This window comes from Rhagoletis pomonella, unplaced genomic scaffold (genome assembly GCF_013731165.1).
Source record: "Rhagoletis pomonella isolate Grant_MI unplaced genomic scaffold, Rhpom_1.0 Rhpom_scaffold_00013, whole genome shotgun sequence".
Taxonomy (NCBI): Eukaryota; Metazoa; Arthropoda; class Insecta; order Diptera; family Tephritidae; genus Rhagoletis; species Rhagoletis pomonella.
The window spans coordinates 15365335-15383528 of record NW_023458567.1 but is presented as its reverse complement, the minus strand read 5'-3'; the positions used below and the strand labels follow the sequence as shown (position 1 = coordinate 15383528).

At 36.7% G+C, this 18194-nt stretch overlaps 1 protein-coding gene and 1 long non-coding RNA gene across 2 annotated transcripts in view; both read left to right on the top strand.

The window, feature by feature from the left end:
• Positions 1–1989, top strand: part of LOC118748874 — a 28686-nt gene extending 26697 nt beyond the window's left edge. Inside the window, exon 2 of the long non-coding RNA XR_004994106.1 lies at positions 1954–1989. This is a non-coding gene — a long non-coding RNA (uncharacterized LOC118748874). The remainder of the gene's footprint in view (positions 1–1953) is intronic.
• A 315-nt stretch (positions 1990–2304) lies between these two features.
• LOC118748873 (microtubule-associated protein futsch) overlaps positions 2305–18194 on the top strand; it is a 509684-nt gene continuing 493794 nt past the window's right edge. The window contains exon 1 of the mRNA XM_036483593.1: positions 2305–4231. Within this exon, the coding sequence (XP_036339486.1) occupies positions 3640–4231 (592 nt within the window). The 5' untranslated portion in view covers positions 2305–3639. The remainder of the gene's footprint in view (positions 4232–18194) is intronic.

Below are 18194 nucleotides of genomic sequence, written 5' to 3'. Positions count from 1 at the left end.
TTTTTCCAACTGTCCCCTTATTGTTGTGTCCTTGTTGAACACGAATTGCATCTCTCCGATGCCCCTAACTCAAAATGGTGTCATGACTATGCAGTAATTCCCATAAAATTTGCTGACAAATTTTATTATCCTGCATTTTCGTATAAAGGACATTTTTTCTAATATTTTGTTTATAATATCAAACGACATAAGCCATTAGAAAATCAGTGAACGTAAACGCGCTATAAAAAAGCAACGAAACAAAAAAAAAAGCAGCACCAACAACAATCAAGTTATAACACTAAGCTTACCAACCAGTAAAGCCACGAATATTGCCATCAAAAGACAAGTTGGTTATGCTTTGTTGGCTTGACTGCGTGCGTTTGCAGCTCTGTATTTTTATCGTTAACTGCTTTGGTGGTCGCCGCAACGACAACTCAGTTAACACACACACTCTCACACGGCACACGCGCAAAAACTTTCCTACATATTTATACTCCACTGTGTAGAGCAGTCCACCCAACGCTTTGTTGTGGGCAGCTCCTTTGTTGTCTTAGCGCTTTTTTGGCTTCCATACGTTTTGGCTATTTGTTCAGCTGATGAGTAATAGTCATACCGAAAGTCATCTAATACTACTTACCACCGACAGACACTGACGTGGCTGAGGTGGTGGTTAACGTCAAGTAATGGTCGTTTTTAATGCTTGCTGCTGCTAGTTTGGTCACTACTTTGTAGTGTTGTTCTCGTTGTTGCTGCTGTTTGCGTTTGGGGTGTTTTCGACCTCAAAATAGAATGTGTAAGTTGTGCATGATTTATAGTAGTCGGTTGTGAATTGCAAACGCATTTTGACTTTTTTAAAATAATTTTTCTTAAAATAATATTTAGATCTTTCCACTCCTGAAATCAATGCGGAATAAATGACAAGCCACTAGGATTAGTGGACAACTTCGGCAAGTGAATGCTTCAGTTTGTTTGCGAGAGTTTCACCATTCACTTAGTTTTGCTGATCACTTCATTCATATATGTAGCTGTAATTAAGGATCGATAGGGTTACCAACTAGCTTATAATTTTATACGAAAATTTATATAAAATATTGCAATCGGAGTCTCAAACCAAAGTAATTTTGAAATACAATGGTCCAGTAATATTTACAAGTAGAGTTACCAACCACATATCGAAATGAGTAAGATCAATTATTTATGCATATTTTTTATGGGTATAAGGCGAAAGGTGTTTTCTTCTGAATCAATAGGGTTGCCACTTCTTGCTACTACATTTTCCAATCGTTTGAACCCCATATTTCCATGCTAACATCAAGTGAGAGATATTTAAGGAATTCAATTCAAAGAAATTCATTGAAGGGTTGCCACCTGGCCATACAGGGTAAAAATAACGAAATAATTTTGTCGTGCTAAATGTTTCAATGTAGATATTAAAATTAAAGTGTTTCAGAAAATTGTATTTCCTAATTTTTTACGAACAGAGTTGCCATTTCTTAGCACATAAATAGTAAATTAAGCTGAAAAATTTCACAAAATATTACGGGTGAGCTTTAAAGAAGTTAATTCGTGATATTTGAAGCCAACTAACCAAAAAAACTAAAAATTTTTGAATGGGGTTGACATTTTTTGTTTTGTTAAATAGGTCTCAAATAAAAGAAAATTTATTATTTTGAAAATATGTTCTAAAACAACTGTAAAAAATTTAAATTCATAAAACAAAATATTATAAAAAAATTCAACACTGGCGCAAAATACAAAATTTTAGTAATAAAAATATCTAATAAAATAAAAAAAAAATCCGTACAAGTTAGGGGAAATGCGTAACAAGTTTGAATGAAAAAAGTTATGGAATAAAAAATTAAAAATTCTTTCCAGGTTTTTTAATTAGCTCGCAGGAATATTTAATAAAATATTTAAAACTATCGTCAAAAAAGTTTCCTTACTCATAAACATTTTTTTCTTTTCTTGCAGATTTTACGGTTTTTAGTGGACTTTAAAAACCAGCAGCAAAATATTGATTCAAAACCAAAAAATATTAAATACAAATATTTATGCTAAAAAGATTAGAAAAAAGTAAACTCTTATAAAAACTACACATTATATACTAGAATAAAGCAAAGAATAACAGAAAAAATACCAGAAAATCTATCAGCAAAAAATCATACAAGTATTTACAAGTCCGCAGCAAATAAATGCAAAAACAAAACAAAAATTAAAAATTAAATTAAAACCACTAAAGCGCCAACTACAATAACGCTAGTCAAAAAAACTAGAAGTTATACCAAAAAATATAAATAAAAAAATATTAAAAATTATTTAAAAAATTACTAAAAACTATTTAAGCAAAACAATATTACAAAGCTTATAAAATCGCATACACATCAACCTCAAAAATTAATTTACTTAAAAAATAAAAAAAATCCAAACTAATTAATTTACTCTGTACAACAACGAAGAAAGTACGAGTAAATTCGAAAAACCTGAATTTCAAAAACTCAAAAGAAAAACACTCAAGAACTCACTTGCTCAGCTGCAAGCAAGCGCAACAGCAACAAAGTGCAAGAATAAAAATTTGCATCTCACACGCTTTTCCAATTTCCATTTATAAACGGAAAACGGCGCGAGAGCACACACACGCCAAAGAACGAAATAACAATTGCAACAGCAACAACAAAAACATCAGCTAAAGCAACCGCTGCATAGACAACGCGGAGTCGCAATTGCTTGAAGTTGCAGCGCTAGTGCAAAAAAGCCAACAACAACAAAAAGTTATATTAAATCAAATTTAGTGCAGAAAATTTCGCGCTCTCTTTTGGCCGTGGCGACGTGCTGTTGCAGCAGTCGTGCCATAACGCAGAAAACAGTTAGTCATCAACGGCGCTTGCCAACAGAGTAACTCGAAGTAGTACATGCCACAAGAGTGAAGCACAAAGTGCGCGTAGACAAGCCGGCAAAAAGCAAAGAACTACGCAGCGAAAAATTGGGAAAAAAATTATTTGAAATTTCAAAATTTTTCTAAAGATTTTTATAAGAAATTTTTAAGGAATTTCCGTGAATGTGATTATTAGTGCATACTTGAACCCACAATTAAGCCAAGACACAAACCAAACAAAGTAGAAATACCAAAATTATTTCGAACCGAAAGAAAAGACTGATTTGGATTTGAAACTTCCAAGAAGTTTTGAATTCAAAAAATCGTGTGTAAGTAGAGAAGCGAAAGCGAGGTTCCGCTCTCAGATAGAAGAAGAATTGTGACGTTTTCAAAACTGCACAATTGCGCGCGCTGAAGTGCTAGTGAAGGTTCCTGTTAAACTTTAGAAAGCAAATACCAAAAAAAAAAACCATACAAAAAACCAAAAAGTGACAAAATATTTTAAATTTGCGCTTAAGTTCCGACTAAACGCGTTTCTAAGTGCGTAAGGCAAACATCTGGAAAAACCCGTTAAACAACTACAGTGACTCAAACCAAATTAGCCTAGACCAGAAAACCATTTAAATCCAACTTAATAACTTTTGACATTTCCACTGCGCTGCTGCTGAGCGCTCAATAAGAAATCCACAACAACTTCAACCCAACTATAACTTACAACAAATCCACGCTCAGAAAACACTACACCACACCAATCGACAAGTGCGCACGCGCCACTTAGAACAACAATGGCCAACGGTAACGGTAACAACGCAAGCGCCGCCGCAACTGCTGTCACCAGCAATGGTGAAGGCAACGGCTTGGCCACCAATGGCGGCATAGGCACCACTACGACGAATGGTGTTGGCACAACAGTCGCTGAACATTTGAATGGCGGTGGTGGTGGTGAGAACGCAGAGCATGTCAACGCCACTCCAACTGGCCAGGACACTGGTGGCAATGACAATGGCCACGATGCCGCAGATACTGAGACGGGTGGCGCTGCAGCTGGCGGCGATGCCACAGAAGGCGGTGACGGTGGTGGTGGTGGTGTGGGCGGTAGTGTTGGTGGTGGTTTAGGCGGTGCCGCTTCCACCTCATCAATGGGCGGCGATGATGCTGGCACCGATGCGGGCGCCAGCTCATTGCCACCGTCCGAAGAGGCGGGCGGTCGTCCGCCACTCGATACCGCTTGCTCTGATGGCGGTGGTGGTCCGTCGAGTTTGGGTGGTGGCATGGTTGGACCACCAAGTCCACTAACCGGTTGCTATCTGCTGATCGTGCTGGGTGAGCCACATTCGGAGGAGCATAAGGATAATATATTGCAGCATTTGTTGAAGGGTGAGTAGGAAATATTTACTTAATAGTTTTTTATTTAATTTGAAAACAGGTTTGTTTTAAGAGACCCTACTGAGTATTCATTTTTAAGTATATATCAAAGGTCTAACAATTTTACTATTTTATTACAAAGCGATTGAAAAGTCTTGAAAATTCGCGAATAAAACCCCTAAAGTTTCTAAAAGTGTCAGCATTGGCTGGAGACTACTAGAAAATCGTCTCCTGCTTTGGGAGATCAACCATTTTGAATGCCATCACATTTATGTTTCCGAATAGCATTATTCGAGCTCAACTACCCAGTATAGCGGAACCGTCATGTTGCTGCCTGACGCTCGTTTAGTTATGCGAGCTGCATGGACATGGTAGGTATCGCAAAGAATTAGAGGACTAAAGGGGTTTTTCCAAACGCCAGACCAAAAAAGGTACCTACTCATATGTCTCTAAAGTATTTCAGAATAATTAGTATCAGATCAGTAGAATCTGTTTTGCATACAATTCCGTAAGTTATTAGAGAGTCTTTTAAGAACATAATACTTCTTGGTTTGTACCTTCCCCTATATCGACGGATTTTTAATATGTAATATGCTACCGGAGGAGGCAATAAAACCCAACGCCAACTACAACAACGCTAGTTAGTAAGCTCAAACTCGATAACGGTGACATAACTGTCGTAGCCTGGTCGGGGAAGTTCAGAGGAAAGCTGGAGAAGTTAAACTTTGTCACAAATGGACGTTCATCTTATTCCCCAGGAAATTTAGAGCGCCTTATGCCCAGCTTTCCTCGATCGGTAGAGTTCAATATCTGCTCTCTTACAGGGTTAAGTACCTAGGCGTGTGCCTTTGCAGGAAGCTGGAAGCCAAATACTGATTGAACAGTAAAAATACTTAATTTGCTCTACTAAGCTGTAATAGTGCCTTTGGGATGACGTGGGACCCCTCTACAAAGTTGATATACTACTTTTGTATTCCGGCTTCGACGTTGTGAGATTTTCGGTGAAATTTTTCGGACGAACGTTCTACAATACATAATTCTTCTTCCCTGTCTGAAACGGTAATATTCGAAATGAGAGAAATATAGTATACAACTGGCAGTGTGTAGAAAAATGGAATGGAATGGAATTATGTAGAAAAATGTATATAAGTTAAAAAATAAGAGTGCTTGGAAAGAGCGGGCCTTGTTAGAGTCATCAGGACGTTTCGGACTCTACTACCTAAAAATATGGACATACTGGAGACTTCTTCAGTGAACATATTCTTGGAGAGATCAAAGTTGGATGATAGTTAGGGTGCCCTTAATCTCAAATTTAGGTTTCCAGATTTCTGCAGGACGTTTCAAGCAGAGGTTAGCGCCTTATATTGGTCAGTAGACCGGCTAAGTATTTTTGTAATGCCAATCAGGAGTAGAAATATCTACACTGACAGCCAATTAGATATCAGCGCTATATTGTCTGACCTCCCTCGCGATGACCCGGATTGCTTACAAACCTGGATTGTATGCGATCCGAGACGCAGCGACACTACCGGGAACTGCATAGCAGCCGAATTGTCTGGGCGGTCTTCTCATAGGCATTTAAGTCTTTAGCCGGCTCAAAGAGATATGGGCGAAAACTCCGAAATTCCAAGTTTTACAGTTTTTTGGCCGCTTGTGGACCGCAGACGGTATTCGGAGTTTCTTCAGCTGCCTAAGCGCGTAGTCTCAATTAGGAACACATGAATTAGATCGGTTATGAACTGTGGCTTCATATATTTTATGCTACCTATATACATACATATTTTTTATAAGTATACGCAATTAAAGTAAAAGCTCTCTGTAACCATCGCTGCTTTAAGACATTTATGACCAGAGATAGGCGAAATAAAGTGAGCAGATGGCAACTAATCTCAATAAATTCTGCTTAGACACTTGTTTTCTAAGCTTTTCAACAGGATATTACCGACCAGCATTGAGTGTTCCAACGCCTAATTGGGGAAGAAAACCAATCCTTGAACAATGTTTGCAATTATACTCGTAAGTATAACGAGTGCGATAGGATTTGTGTACAGCGGTGGCGACCACTTAGTGCTTTTACTTTGCTAAGTTTTAGACGTGATAAATCTACAATTAGTCAGTTAAAACTGATCAAATTCTCTCTTTTGAACCCTTTCAGGACGAAAGGAAACATGCTTCTCATAAAGAGTTTCTTCTCAAGAAAACTGTGTGGTTTTCTGCTTTTTACAGTGTGCTTAATTTTTACTTACCTATTTATGTCACAAAATTAAAAAAATATTTTTACCAAACTAGAAAAATTTACGTTAAATTAGAAAAGAGCTTTTGGAAAAGAAGATAGCTTTAGAAAAGAATTATAGAAAAGAAAATAAATTTTTAAGAAAAAAAAATTGGAAAAAATATGCACTTGTAGGAATTTTAGGAAAAATAGTGATTTTTCGGAAACAGGAGTAATTTTTTAAAGGAAGACATCTTTTATTAGAGAACAAACTAGCAGGGCTACCGGCCTAAAATCTTTTTAGCAAATATATTTTTTACCTAAAGTCGAAAAAATTATTCAAACAGAAAAAAAATGTTTTCCTTATCTTTTCTTTACGAAAATTCAGGAATTTGTACCGACTTCAAAATGGGAGGTGATTCTCATTTCGTTGTGCCGTTGGTTTAGTAACACAAAAGCTCTTGGAATCATGAATAGCTTGAAAAAAGAGGCCTACTGTGTTAATTCGCACATATTTCGAACTCATAGATGTCGCTGCAATTTATTTCTGCTTCACTTCCTATAATCAGCTAAAGGAAGTCATTAAAGGTTGACTTTTTACTTCCCACAAAAAAAATGTATGCACATACATATCATTACCAACCACAAAATGAGAAAAAAAAAAATATAAAATCGCATAAACGAAAAATCGATAAACTCACAGCGACGCTTCGTTGCATTTCGAATGGTCATTCAGAGAAGAAGAAATTCTTAAAAAAAAAAAAAATAATGCAATAAATCTGCAACACGCAAGCGTAGCTGAATTTTATGACTCAGCTAATATCAGTGCAGCACGCGCAGAATTTTCTTTTTCACTATTTTCTAATTACAGTTTTATTGTTTTTACTTTTCTTCTATTTGTTATATTACAGAAAAAAAAGAAAGGAAAAAGTAAGATTAAAGACAGGAAATTAGAGCAACAGCATAAATTTTACAATGCCGGTTATTGCAAGTGCGCTGCCAGTAAAATATCAAATGCCTAAATGTTGCAATAAATTTTTTATAATTTTATGTTTGTTGTTGCTGCTTGTTTGTTTAACTAACTAGTTTATGATGTGCAAAGAACTGTCGAGGCAGCAAAGTGTTTGCGTGTCCCGCCAAATGAGAAATAGATCCATGTTTAAAAAAAGAGGTTGGCATGCGGTTTAATGATTTGCTGAATAAGCGCCAGCTTCGTGAATTTTGGACATTTCTAAGAGCAGAACTCAATACCAAGTTTTCTTCAGGAGTTCAGGCTTTTAAGGCATTCAGCATGTTGTTGAGCTTTAAGTTGTATTAGCTGAATTGAGTGCTGTAAGCTTCAAAAAAGCTGAAGGACCGAAAAACTTGGTTTGGAGTTCTACGCCTTATTCAGCTTTAATTTGTATAGCTGAATTGAGTACCGAAAGCCTGAAAAGTGCTGTAAACCCAAAAAAAAAACCCGATGCGAAGTGGCACAGTAGCACTTGGCAAGCTTAGAGCTGAATAAGCTTGCTGAATAACTATGCAAAGAATAAAATTAAGTTGTGTTATAATAGCTAAATTTGTGGCTGAATTATTATTTTTTCAATTGGCATAAGCAATTCGATTACAGATCGAATATCATAGCTGAATTATTGGTAAAACAAGTAACCATTAAACATCATGGATATACCAGAGCTATTGTTAAGTATTAGCTGAACATATAGCTGAAAAAACTGTGTGCTGAATGATTTAAACAAAAAAAAAACAGCCGAATAGGCAAATGAAAAAATTGTTGGCCAAAAAACTGATATAAAATAACTTTATTTTATCTGATTGAGTAATTGAATAGGCAGCTGAATAAGTTTTGTCTAATAATAAAAGCAAAAAAAAAATTTTAAAAATTAAATTTTAGCCTGCCTTAGTTAAGTAAACTTAATTAGCAGCAGAATAGAAAAAATACTAAATTTGTTTGCTAAAAACTCACATAAATTATCTTAGTATAAGCTGCTTATATAGTTGAATATTCCGCTTAATAGCCAGCTGATTAGGTTTTGTGCTGAATTACTTGCTGAATAATTTAAACAATTAAAAATTAAAATTATTTTACCACAATTTTCTATAGATAAAATTTTGCTTGATTATGCAGCTGAATAAGTTATGTGCTGAATGAGTAGCTTAATAAGGAAATCAAATATTTAACTTGGAGGCGGAACAGGTAAAAAAAATTGTTGGACAAAAAACGTATATCGTTACCTTAATATAGAAAGGCCCTATCTCACAACGTCGCTGAAATACAAAAAGCCGTAACTAAGCAAAAATCCGAAATGCCCGCTTCGATTGATTATAATGTATTTCATCGAATTATGTGTCCCCAAACCATTTAAAGCAATAAAAAATTTTAGTCAGTTACGGCTTTTTTGCATTTCAGCGACTGTATGAGTTAGGGCCTTTCCATATTAAGGTAACGATATATAATATTAAATTTTTTTTGAATGAATAATGGAATAATCTACTGCATAGCTCGCTGAATAAGTATTGTGCAGAACTTTTAATTGAAATAATTAAAAAAATTTAACTGGCTGCGCAGTTGGTTGAATAAAGTAATTGCCAATTTAGCAGTTGAATTGGAAAGATAATAACATTTTTGCTAAAAACTGACATAAAATATCTTAATATTAGTTGCTTATGTAGTTGAAAATCATGCCTAAAAGCCAGCTGAATAAGGTTTTCCGCTGAATTATTAGCTGAATAATTTAAATAATGAAAATTGAAAATTATTTTAATACAAGTTGTTATAGACAAAATTTTGGCTGAATAAATTATGTGCTAAATTAGTACCTTCATAAGAACGTCAAATATATTTATTAGTGCAAAACTGTCCTAAAATACCCCAGTTATAGCTTAAAGAATTATTCACGGTCTTCTACATACTCACGTGCCCAAATAAAGTCATAAGTTGTTGGCTGAATTGCTGAGAGAGCGAGCCAACTATATGAATATCTCTTTTTTTCGGAAATATAGATTTTGTGGGACTGACAAATAGCTGTATAGCTATTTTATGAAGTTCCTGAATATCTTCCGTAGTTGTCAGCTTAAACGTAAGAAAATTTCAGCAAAAAAGGCAATAAAATTATGAGCTGAATTCTCAGCTGAAGTTCCTATAATACTCAAAACCTAATATATGGGATAAATACACAAGCTGAATTAGTTTTGGGTGTGCTTTATTATTGATTTATAGAAAAATACAATGGTTTGCTCTCTGAATTTTCACCTGTGCCTCATACTTTGCGTATGAGCTAAAAGAAATTGAATAATACGCTGAATGATGAGCTGAATAGATTGTAAAATAAATAAATTGAGTGAAATGTTTAGTATTGCTAGTTAAGTAATTTGTTCGTAATATGAATATTTTTAGTAATTACGAGTTTAAATTTGGGCTATTCCACGCCATAAATGTCAATATTTTCAAAAGGTATTTCGATTTTCGTGAAACTTTGAGGAATCCTAGTTCTAAGTATATGAGATGAGAAAATTTTTCACTCAAAATTATTTAGAAAAAAAAATTTTTGAAAATATGCCATTTTGAATTTTAATGCTAATTTTATAACATTTGCGGTGTTTTGAAGTACTAGACTTTTATGAAACTTGCACATATTTTGAGTAAAAGATACACTTTAAAACAAAGTTAATAAAAAAATTAATTCTCATAACAAAGTGTGAAAAAAATAGTTTTTTAACTAAATTAAATTTTTTTTATTTACTCCTCTTTGTCATCAATTTTATTAATATTTCAAATTCAAGTTTAATTAATTAGATTAAAATTATTAATTGATGCAGACTTTATTAGGTCACGAGATACTGGGGTTTTGTGAAACCATGCTCAGCTATACATACATTGCGCTACTACCCTCCCCGATAGCTTAGTTAGCCCTTCGATTTTGTAAATAAAATTTACACAATTAAATGTTGCAGATAAGTTATAAGCTACATATGCTAAAGACTTGGGTTATCAGCTAAACATTACATTAAATTGGCACAATATGCTGAATACTAGCTTCAATAAGCTGCGCAAGTCTTGGGAATAATTTAGCACAGCGATTTTCGTCTGAACTTTATAAAAAAATTGGTCCTTTTCATTCGATTCATGATAGCTCAAGTTTGAATGTAATAATTATAGGTAACATTTGCTGAACAGCTGAATTGTCATTGGCAGCACATCAAATTCACGATTTTGTTAAAATATGATGATTTCATGCTAATATTTCGAGCTGAATAGCTGAACAGTAGTTTGTGACAAACTAAATTAGACATTTTGTCAAATTATGATGCTTTGGTGTTAATATTTAGAGCTGAATAATTTGCTGAATAGCTGAATACATATTTTCTCAAGATGCAAAAACACTTTACTATATTTTTAAAGAAATCACGGGCTACTCATACTATCTACATCTCATGATGATTTTATTAGACTCACCCTCTATTAGTAATATCAACAACTCCTTAAGTGCGTTCTTATCATACTCCTGCAGATCCGAACAGCGTAGCTCTATGGAATAGAAATTGACAGCATTTATCCATCATTCAATATCACACCTAAGCCACTAGGCTATTTTCTTCATCAAATCACTCATTCCTCCACTCTCACACTTTACTTCTAAGTCCATCATCATTATGCTCTCTTTCTTTGCCTACTCGCATGATTTCATGATTCTGGCACGCGATACCAATTATTCAAGCGTTAAAAGTTTCTATTGAAGCCATTGCACTTAGCAGTCAGTCAGACGGTCAGTCAGCCGATCATCAACAGCAGTCAGTCAGTCAGTTGTTCACTGTGGCCGTTAGCCAATTAACCACTTCAGTTAGCCAGCTGGTCGGGCCGGCATGTGTGCAGATTCTTTTGCTTGTTCGCTATTTTTTATATTTCCACGTTTTTTTTATGATTTTCATTTTATGGAAATTTTTTTTTGTTTTGTTCTTGTTTTGCCTGCTTAGCGCACTCGTGTATGACTTTCAATTGGAATTACAATTTTTTAATGGATTCTTTTGTTGGTTAATTTTGCGGCTGCAGTTGTAATTTTTTCAGCTTGTTCTTTTAGATTCATTTGTTTTAGAAAACTTTTATGTGTTGGTTTGTAATTTGATGGAAAATTGAGTTTTTAAATTTTTGGCGTGAAACTCGTTGAGGCATAAAGTGTGTGGTGGTCGGAGGCGCTAATTGGGAAGGCGGTAATGCGAGGAATCAAAAAGTTGCTGGTTTAACTAGCAGTTACTTTTATAGTTCTTAAATTAAGAAGAAAGCTTGTTGGCAAAAAAAATTGACTAAGATATTTGAAATAATATATACTTATGATTGAAGCACAGAAGAAATGATTGAGCTGGAATTATGTTGGTATATTAGGGCATATATAGCGCTGCGACCTAGCTAGATCTTTTGTGCTAAATCTTATCTAGTCACTCCAATCTAAGACTGGGGCACTTTTGAGGGTGTCGTGTTTCAGATTCTGGATGGAGATGATAGTCGCTTTCCAAGGTATATAAGACTGAGTTGAGTTTACTGGGGCAATCACATAGTACATGCTCCCGAGGTTTCATCCTCTAGCCCACAAAACCGACAGTTCGTCTTCTCAGAGAGTCCCATTTTGTGCAGATGGTACCTCAGTCTGCAGTATCCGGTGAGAGTTTTTAAACACTCTCTGCTAAAATTTTGCTGCTGCTCATAGATTCCACGGGAGGAAGTTATGAATCTTTGGACTGCCTTTTCCCTTTTGTCGTGCGCATTGAACTTGCAAGTCCTTCCATCCCCATTGGAGCTTTACTGTGTATCCTCTGGATGGACCAAGTAAGCCTGAAAGCCGACCACCGCATTTCGCTAGAGTGTCAGCCCTTTCGTTGCCCTTGAAACCCTCATGACCCGGAACCCACCACAGGGCTACTCTGTTACTGGATTCTAGTTTAACCGCTTAATTGGAGAAAATTGCTCTTAACGCTACCTGGCTCTCCGAAATGATGTTTATTGTTGCCGCATTTGTCCTTCTGCGAAGACATTCGTGGACACAGACTTCAATTGCTCATGTAGGTAGCCGTCGAAGAATTGCGAGTCTTGTAGAGGTATGCTATTCCCATCGGCTGAAATGTTTGTATCACCAGCACGGATACTTTGTCGATATCAATGGCTCTGAAGGCTTTCGTCTTCCCTATGGCTACGTGAACTTTACTTCTGTAGAAAGTAAGAGGTGCACTTTTGTGACAGTTTATGCTGAAATCTGATCACATCACTCGACGTTTGCTCTTGGCAGTGTGAACTGCATCACCTTGGCTCTAAAGAGATATGGTCACCGAATTGAATTTCTAATTTGCAGTCACGTCTCGTCGGGTTGGGCAGGTGTCTAACGATCGACCAAAGCCTAGTCACACCAGAGTTGAAGTTGCTGTTCTTTAAATGCTGGACCGCTTGCCATTGAAATCAACGTAATGCTGGTGAGTGCTGATTTGTTTGTCAGGAATTTGGACTACATTAAAAGCGTCGTTTGTGGTAGGCTTTCCAGATCGAAAACCACACTGCTAAACGTCTAACCAGTCGATTAATGATGGACTTCAGGCTTTTGCTTAGTCACCCAGAGGAACCCGCGGTAACCCTCGTGTTCTACAGTGGTACCACAATGGACCTTCAAAAGGTCTAAGTGCGTTGGTAACTTGAACCGACTGCCACATCAACCTAACCTAACCTATAATGGGAAAGAGAGTATAACAGTTTCCGAGCATTGCCGTATACACCGCTCACCGGTAATTCTATCGTTGCCGAGAGCCAACGGTTGCTCTCAACGGTCACCATCAGTACTCTCACCCATTGCCAGGGACTACCGAACGATCCACCAGCACAGCCCACCTCCTCCTAACAATGGTCTCACCGATGCTAGGAACTACCAGTGCCAGTGCCTCTTTCGCCATCAGTACTCTCTCTGTCCCCAGTAATCACAGTAAAGTCTAAAAATAGATGCGGTAAAGAAGTTTTACTTCTGGCTCGCGCACACAGATGCACGCCTCGTTTCTTTTTTGCAATTTTTAACAACCTGCGGTGGACGATCGATCTTCTAGGTGGTAGGGTCTACCAAGGAGTATGTACTGTACTCCTCATAAGGGGATAATACTCCTTTGAGTTTATAAAAAAAATATTTGACATTGAGAAAAGTATCTTCTATATAGTTGTCTGCAAACCTAAAGTAAAAATGCAAACAGACACGCTTTAAAGAATAAGTACTTGTATTATCTTTAAGGATTATCTTCCACTCAAATAACAGTACTATGTACTAAGTACTATAATATGCAGCCTTATTTGCTCCACATTTGAGAAAACTTCCGTGCCAGTAATGCATCAAAAAGTACACTCCATGCGCGTTGTGGCCGCTCAGCATGCAATTGGCGCATAAAAAAGCTTGCTAATCGGAATGCAAAAATATAAAAAATACGTATACATATATATAAAAAGGAAAAATAAGAAAACAGCAGCTTAATAACATTTCGTGTAAATGGGCACTAAGAACTGCTGTTTCATCATATATGTAGGTCTGTGCAGACTGGTACGAGTAAGTGCCTGAAAATTGGCAAATTTTGCGCGCTTTCAATTTACCTTTGTTAATTTACTCTTGGCATATTTATTATTTAACTTCCGAAGAACTTTCTGTATTTTTCATGATTTTTCTTTTTGCCTTGTTACGCTTTTTATGCAATCTTTTTTCGAGTATTTTCTTTTGCAAGATTGTTAAATAAATCCCCACGAAAACAAGAGCAGAACTTTTTTCCATTGGAGAATTGAAGCTAATAATTTTCATGCCCGCCATCGATATTCGCCTGCCACAATTACACACACACGCACACACACACACGCATTCGCACTCATAGAGCACCTGCACGGTATTGACAATTCCTCGTGAATTTTTCAAAAGAAATGAAATATCTCGAAATGCTGCAAATGAAAGCAGAATGAAGCCACAAATACGCACACAATCATTTTTGCATAAATTAAGTGCATACAAGCACACGCGCAAAAAGATTGCCCAATATCTCAGGAAGACTCAGGAAGGCAACAAGCACAAAAAAACTAACAACAACAGTGTACAGCAGTCATGCCGCTGATAAGCAACCAACCGAAATTTATGCCAATGTGCCTCCGGTTGCCGCATGAATTCTTAATGTCAGCATGTAGCGTATGTATGCTCTTCCCACACGCACTCCCTTCACTCTCCGGCACTCGACAGTCAACCAATTTGCAGCCTTCATTTTGTGCGTTTCTGTGTGTGCATGAAAATTATGTTGGGAAAATTCAATTTCATTGTTGAACTTTTGCGCAAATATTTAAGTTCAGTGTGTAAGTGTATCTATAGTATATATGTATGTACATATATGTACATTAGGGTGGTCCAAAAATGCATGAGAAAATATAAAGTCGGAATTTCGATGCTCTGAACCCCTAGGATTCTTCTATACCGAAAAATTATACCCCTTTGTTTTTATAATGAAATCAAAAAATATTTAAAGGTCGCCCAAAGCGCTCAAAGCTTTCCATGTATTTTATAAGAGGAAAAACAACTCTTCAACATCAATATTTTTCGTTTGGAAAATTCTCTTTCTCTGCAGAAGATTCCCAATAATAAAACCCAATTATTTATTTAACCATTTTTTCATAGCAGAGAAAAATTCAATGGGGGAACCAATCAAAAATCGTTAGTATTAAAAAATGGTTAAATAAACAACTGAAAGTCTCCTTAAGAGAACCTGAGTTTTTCGATCGGAAAATACTGATTTTCAAGAATTCTATGCCATTTGTTTTTCCCATATTAAAATACATGGAAAATTTTGACCGACCTCTAAATATCTTCTGATTAAAAAAAAAATACCCCATATTTTTTCGATGTAGAACAATCCTAGGGGGGTGAGAGCAATTAAATTCTGACTTTACCTCTTTTTGGACCACCCTAATGCACATACCTATGTACGTATGTAGCAGGTTAGTAGCGAGGAAACTTGTTGAAAGTGAAGGCGGTAAGATGAAGTACGTCCGAAAAGGCATCTCATGCATGCCAGCTGCCACCGAATATGGATTCTGGTTTTTGGTTTGGTTTCTCCGGTTTGCGGTTATGAATGCGGAAAATTTTGCATATTTTTGTGCACCCCTTTTTTCCTGCGCGAAGGCATTCTGCACGCATGACCTGGCTGGTGGTGCAATTGTGGTGCAAATAGTGAAGAGGAGAATCTTTAAAATTTGCAAAACTCAATTTGTATTTAAATTACTGTTGAAACTGGGAATTGACGTTTGCTTCGAAAGTGAATGCGAGGCACTTAAGATCAGCCTATGGAATTTCGATATGCATAATTTAAATGGACAACCTCTTAACAAATCCGTTGTGGGATGATGAAAATTGGTAACATAAATTTCGATCATCAATATGAAAACCATAGTGCTTGAAAATAGGCTACGCGGAATCTTTAGAAGTGAAATATGAACTGAATAAGTCCCGGAAAAAGTACCGAAAAAGTATTGAAAAAGTACCGAAATAGCACGAAAAAGGTACCAAAAAATACCGAAAATGTACCGGAAAAGTACCGAAAAAATACCAAAAAGGTACCGCATTAGTACCGAAAAGGCATCAGAAAATTGCTGCAAAAGTGCATAAAAAAATACCAAAAAGGTACCGAAATAGTACCGAAAAGGCATCACGAAAAAAGTGATAGCGTTGTCGCGGCGGAGTGGGGTGGTGTCAACATTCAGCGTAAGGTAAGCAAGAACAGGCCACAGGATTGTTTTCATACTAAGCTGCTAAGTAGAGCTGTTAGTTGGTAGAGGTTTTACTAAGACTTAAACCAAGGGTACTTGAACTTGGTGACTAAATAGTCTGCGAACTGTGGACTTGCCGTAAATAATAGTAAAACGGAACTTGTTTTAGTCACCAAGAGGTATAAAGTATCAACTCCATCTTCGGTCGGAGGCATTCGTCTGGCGCTTGCTGATGAATTCTAATACTTGTGGCTCTGTACAGTTGCAGCGAACAATAGGTAAGAGGTTGGATCTCTCTATCAAAGTAATTTCCTGGCTCTATGAAACCGTACTCTAGCCCATTATGTTTTATGGAGTCCTCGTCCTGCGGGATATGCTGGAGAAACCTACGCTAGTCAGTAAGCTTGTTTAATGATCTCTTCTTATTAGAATTTCTGGGGGTTCTTAGGACCATTCTTACAGTGGCTCGTGACGGCATGCTTAACACAGCGACTATCGACATTGCAAATCAGGTAGCTGCAGCAAGAACTACAGTCAGGCTTAGGGGCACCAGTTGTCTAACTGACATACGAGGTCTGATTACCGTGCACTCGAAGGTGGTGGGGGCATGCTTAAATTTTCTTTCGGTAGCATTTGAGTATTACCTTGTTAGACTGGTATGAGTTCCAAGCCATACTGATATCACATAAAAAGAGAGGGAGTTGCAGTTCCCTTGACTACTTGTGGACTTCTCTTGGAAATACTGGCCTTGTGTCAATTCAGCGAATGCTAGGTGAAAACCAGGGCATGTGTCACTGCTTGGTCATTCCATGAACTCTCCCATCAGCATTTTCTTTTTTACAAGCAAAATGATTTGGGCATCATAAGAGCATTGCGAAGAGAACCAGCAGTTCGAAATTCAAAGTTGAAATCGTTGGAAGCGCTACTTATCGGGATTTGTTACAGGTTTCCTAGTCCTTCAGTATATTTATTTGGTGACCACATCTTCGTAACTAAGTAGTTTCGCACTCTCCTTCTCTTATCCTTAAACTTCTCAACATGTCTTCGCTTGGTGCAGCCTCGGAAGATACAGTTTTTGTTGTCCATCTTCGCCGGTCCTCAAACGACCTTTAACATTACCAAAAAGAACGGCCTGCGAATCCTGTTGCGCTTTTCGATCTTGATGAGCTTCCATTCTGCTTTACTGCGAAATTTGATTGCTCTGCAACTTTTAACTTATTTCTTCAAACGAAGGTATACTGATACCAGAAGGGAGCATCTTGGTTTCAGCCCTAGTTTTAATATAACGAATGGGCATTGAATTAAATATCTCTACTCAGTACTGCTGTATTTAGGCTGGCGACTTTGAAATGGTGCCAACGATGTTCCCCTGTAGATTATCACAACTCGCTAAATGGTACTCTGTTTCAACGGAAGAACTTGCTTGGCTTTTTATGGCTATGCCTCACGCTTTTTGACTGGTTAAAATTGGGAGCTTTGGCCGACCTTTAATCAGCTGGCTCTCCCTTCAATTAGAACATTTTATTTTTTTGAGGTCCATGGCGTATGAGTGATAAATCGGCGAAACCAAGGACGGTAGATATCAAAGTAAGGCCAACTCCTCGTCATGGGAGGGGATATAGTTCTTGTAAAAAAGAATTGCAAAATCTGTAATTTAACTGTTTTTTGTGAACTCAGCCTTATTTAGAATAATAAATTTGAATTCAGGTGGAAGGTGGAACAAATGAAATCTTGCAAGTAAAAACCGACCATGCAAACCAAAGTTCCCGAAATCTTAACGAAATATTTAGGAGTATCTTATTTCTTCTTCAAAGAAAATTATATGAAGTGGTTGACATCTTGAGCATCATATTTTGTGACATTTAAAAAAATTGCACCTTCGCTATTTTTAGCTATTTTAAATTGAACTTAAAATTTGGTAATTCAAAAACTGGAAATACTTTTTTGGAAGTTCCAAAACTGGACATATGCACATAAATGTTTGCTTGTTTAAAAAACTGGACATAAAT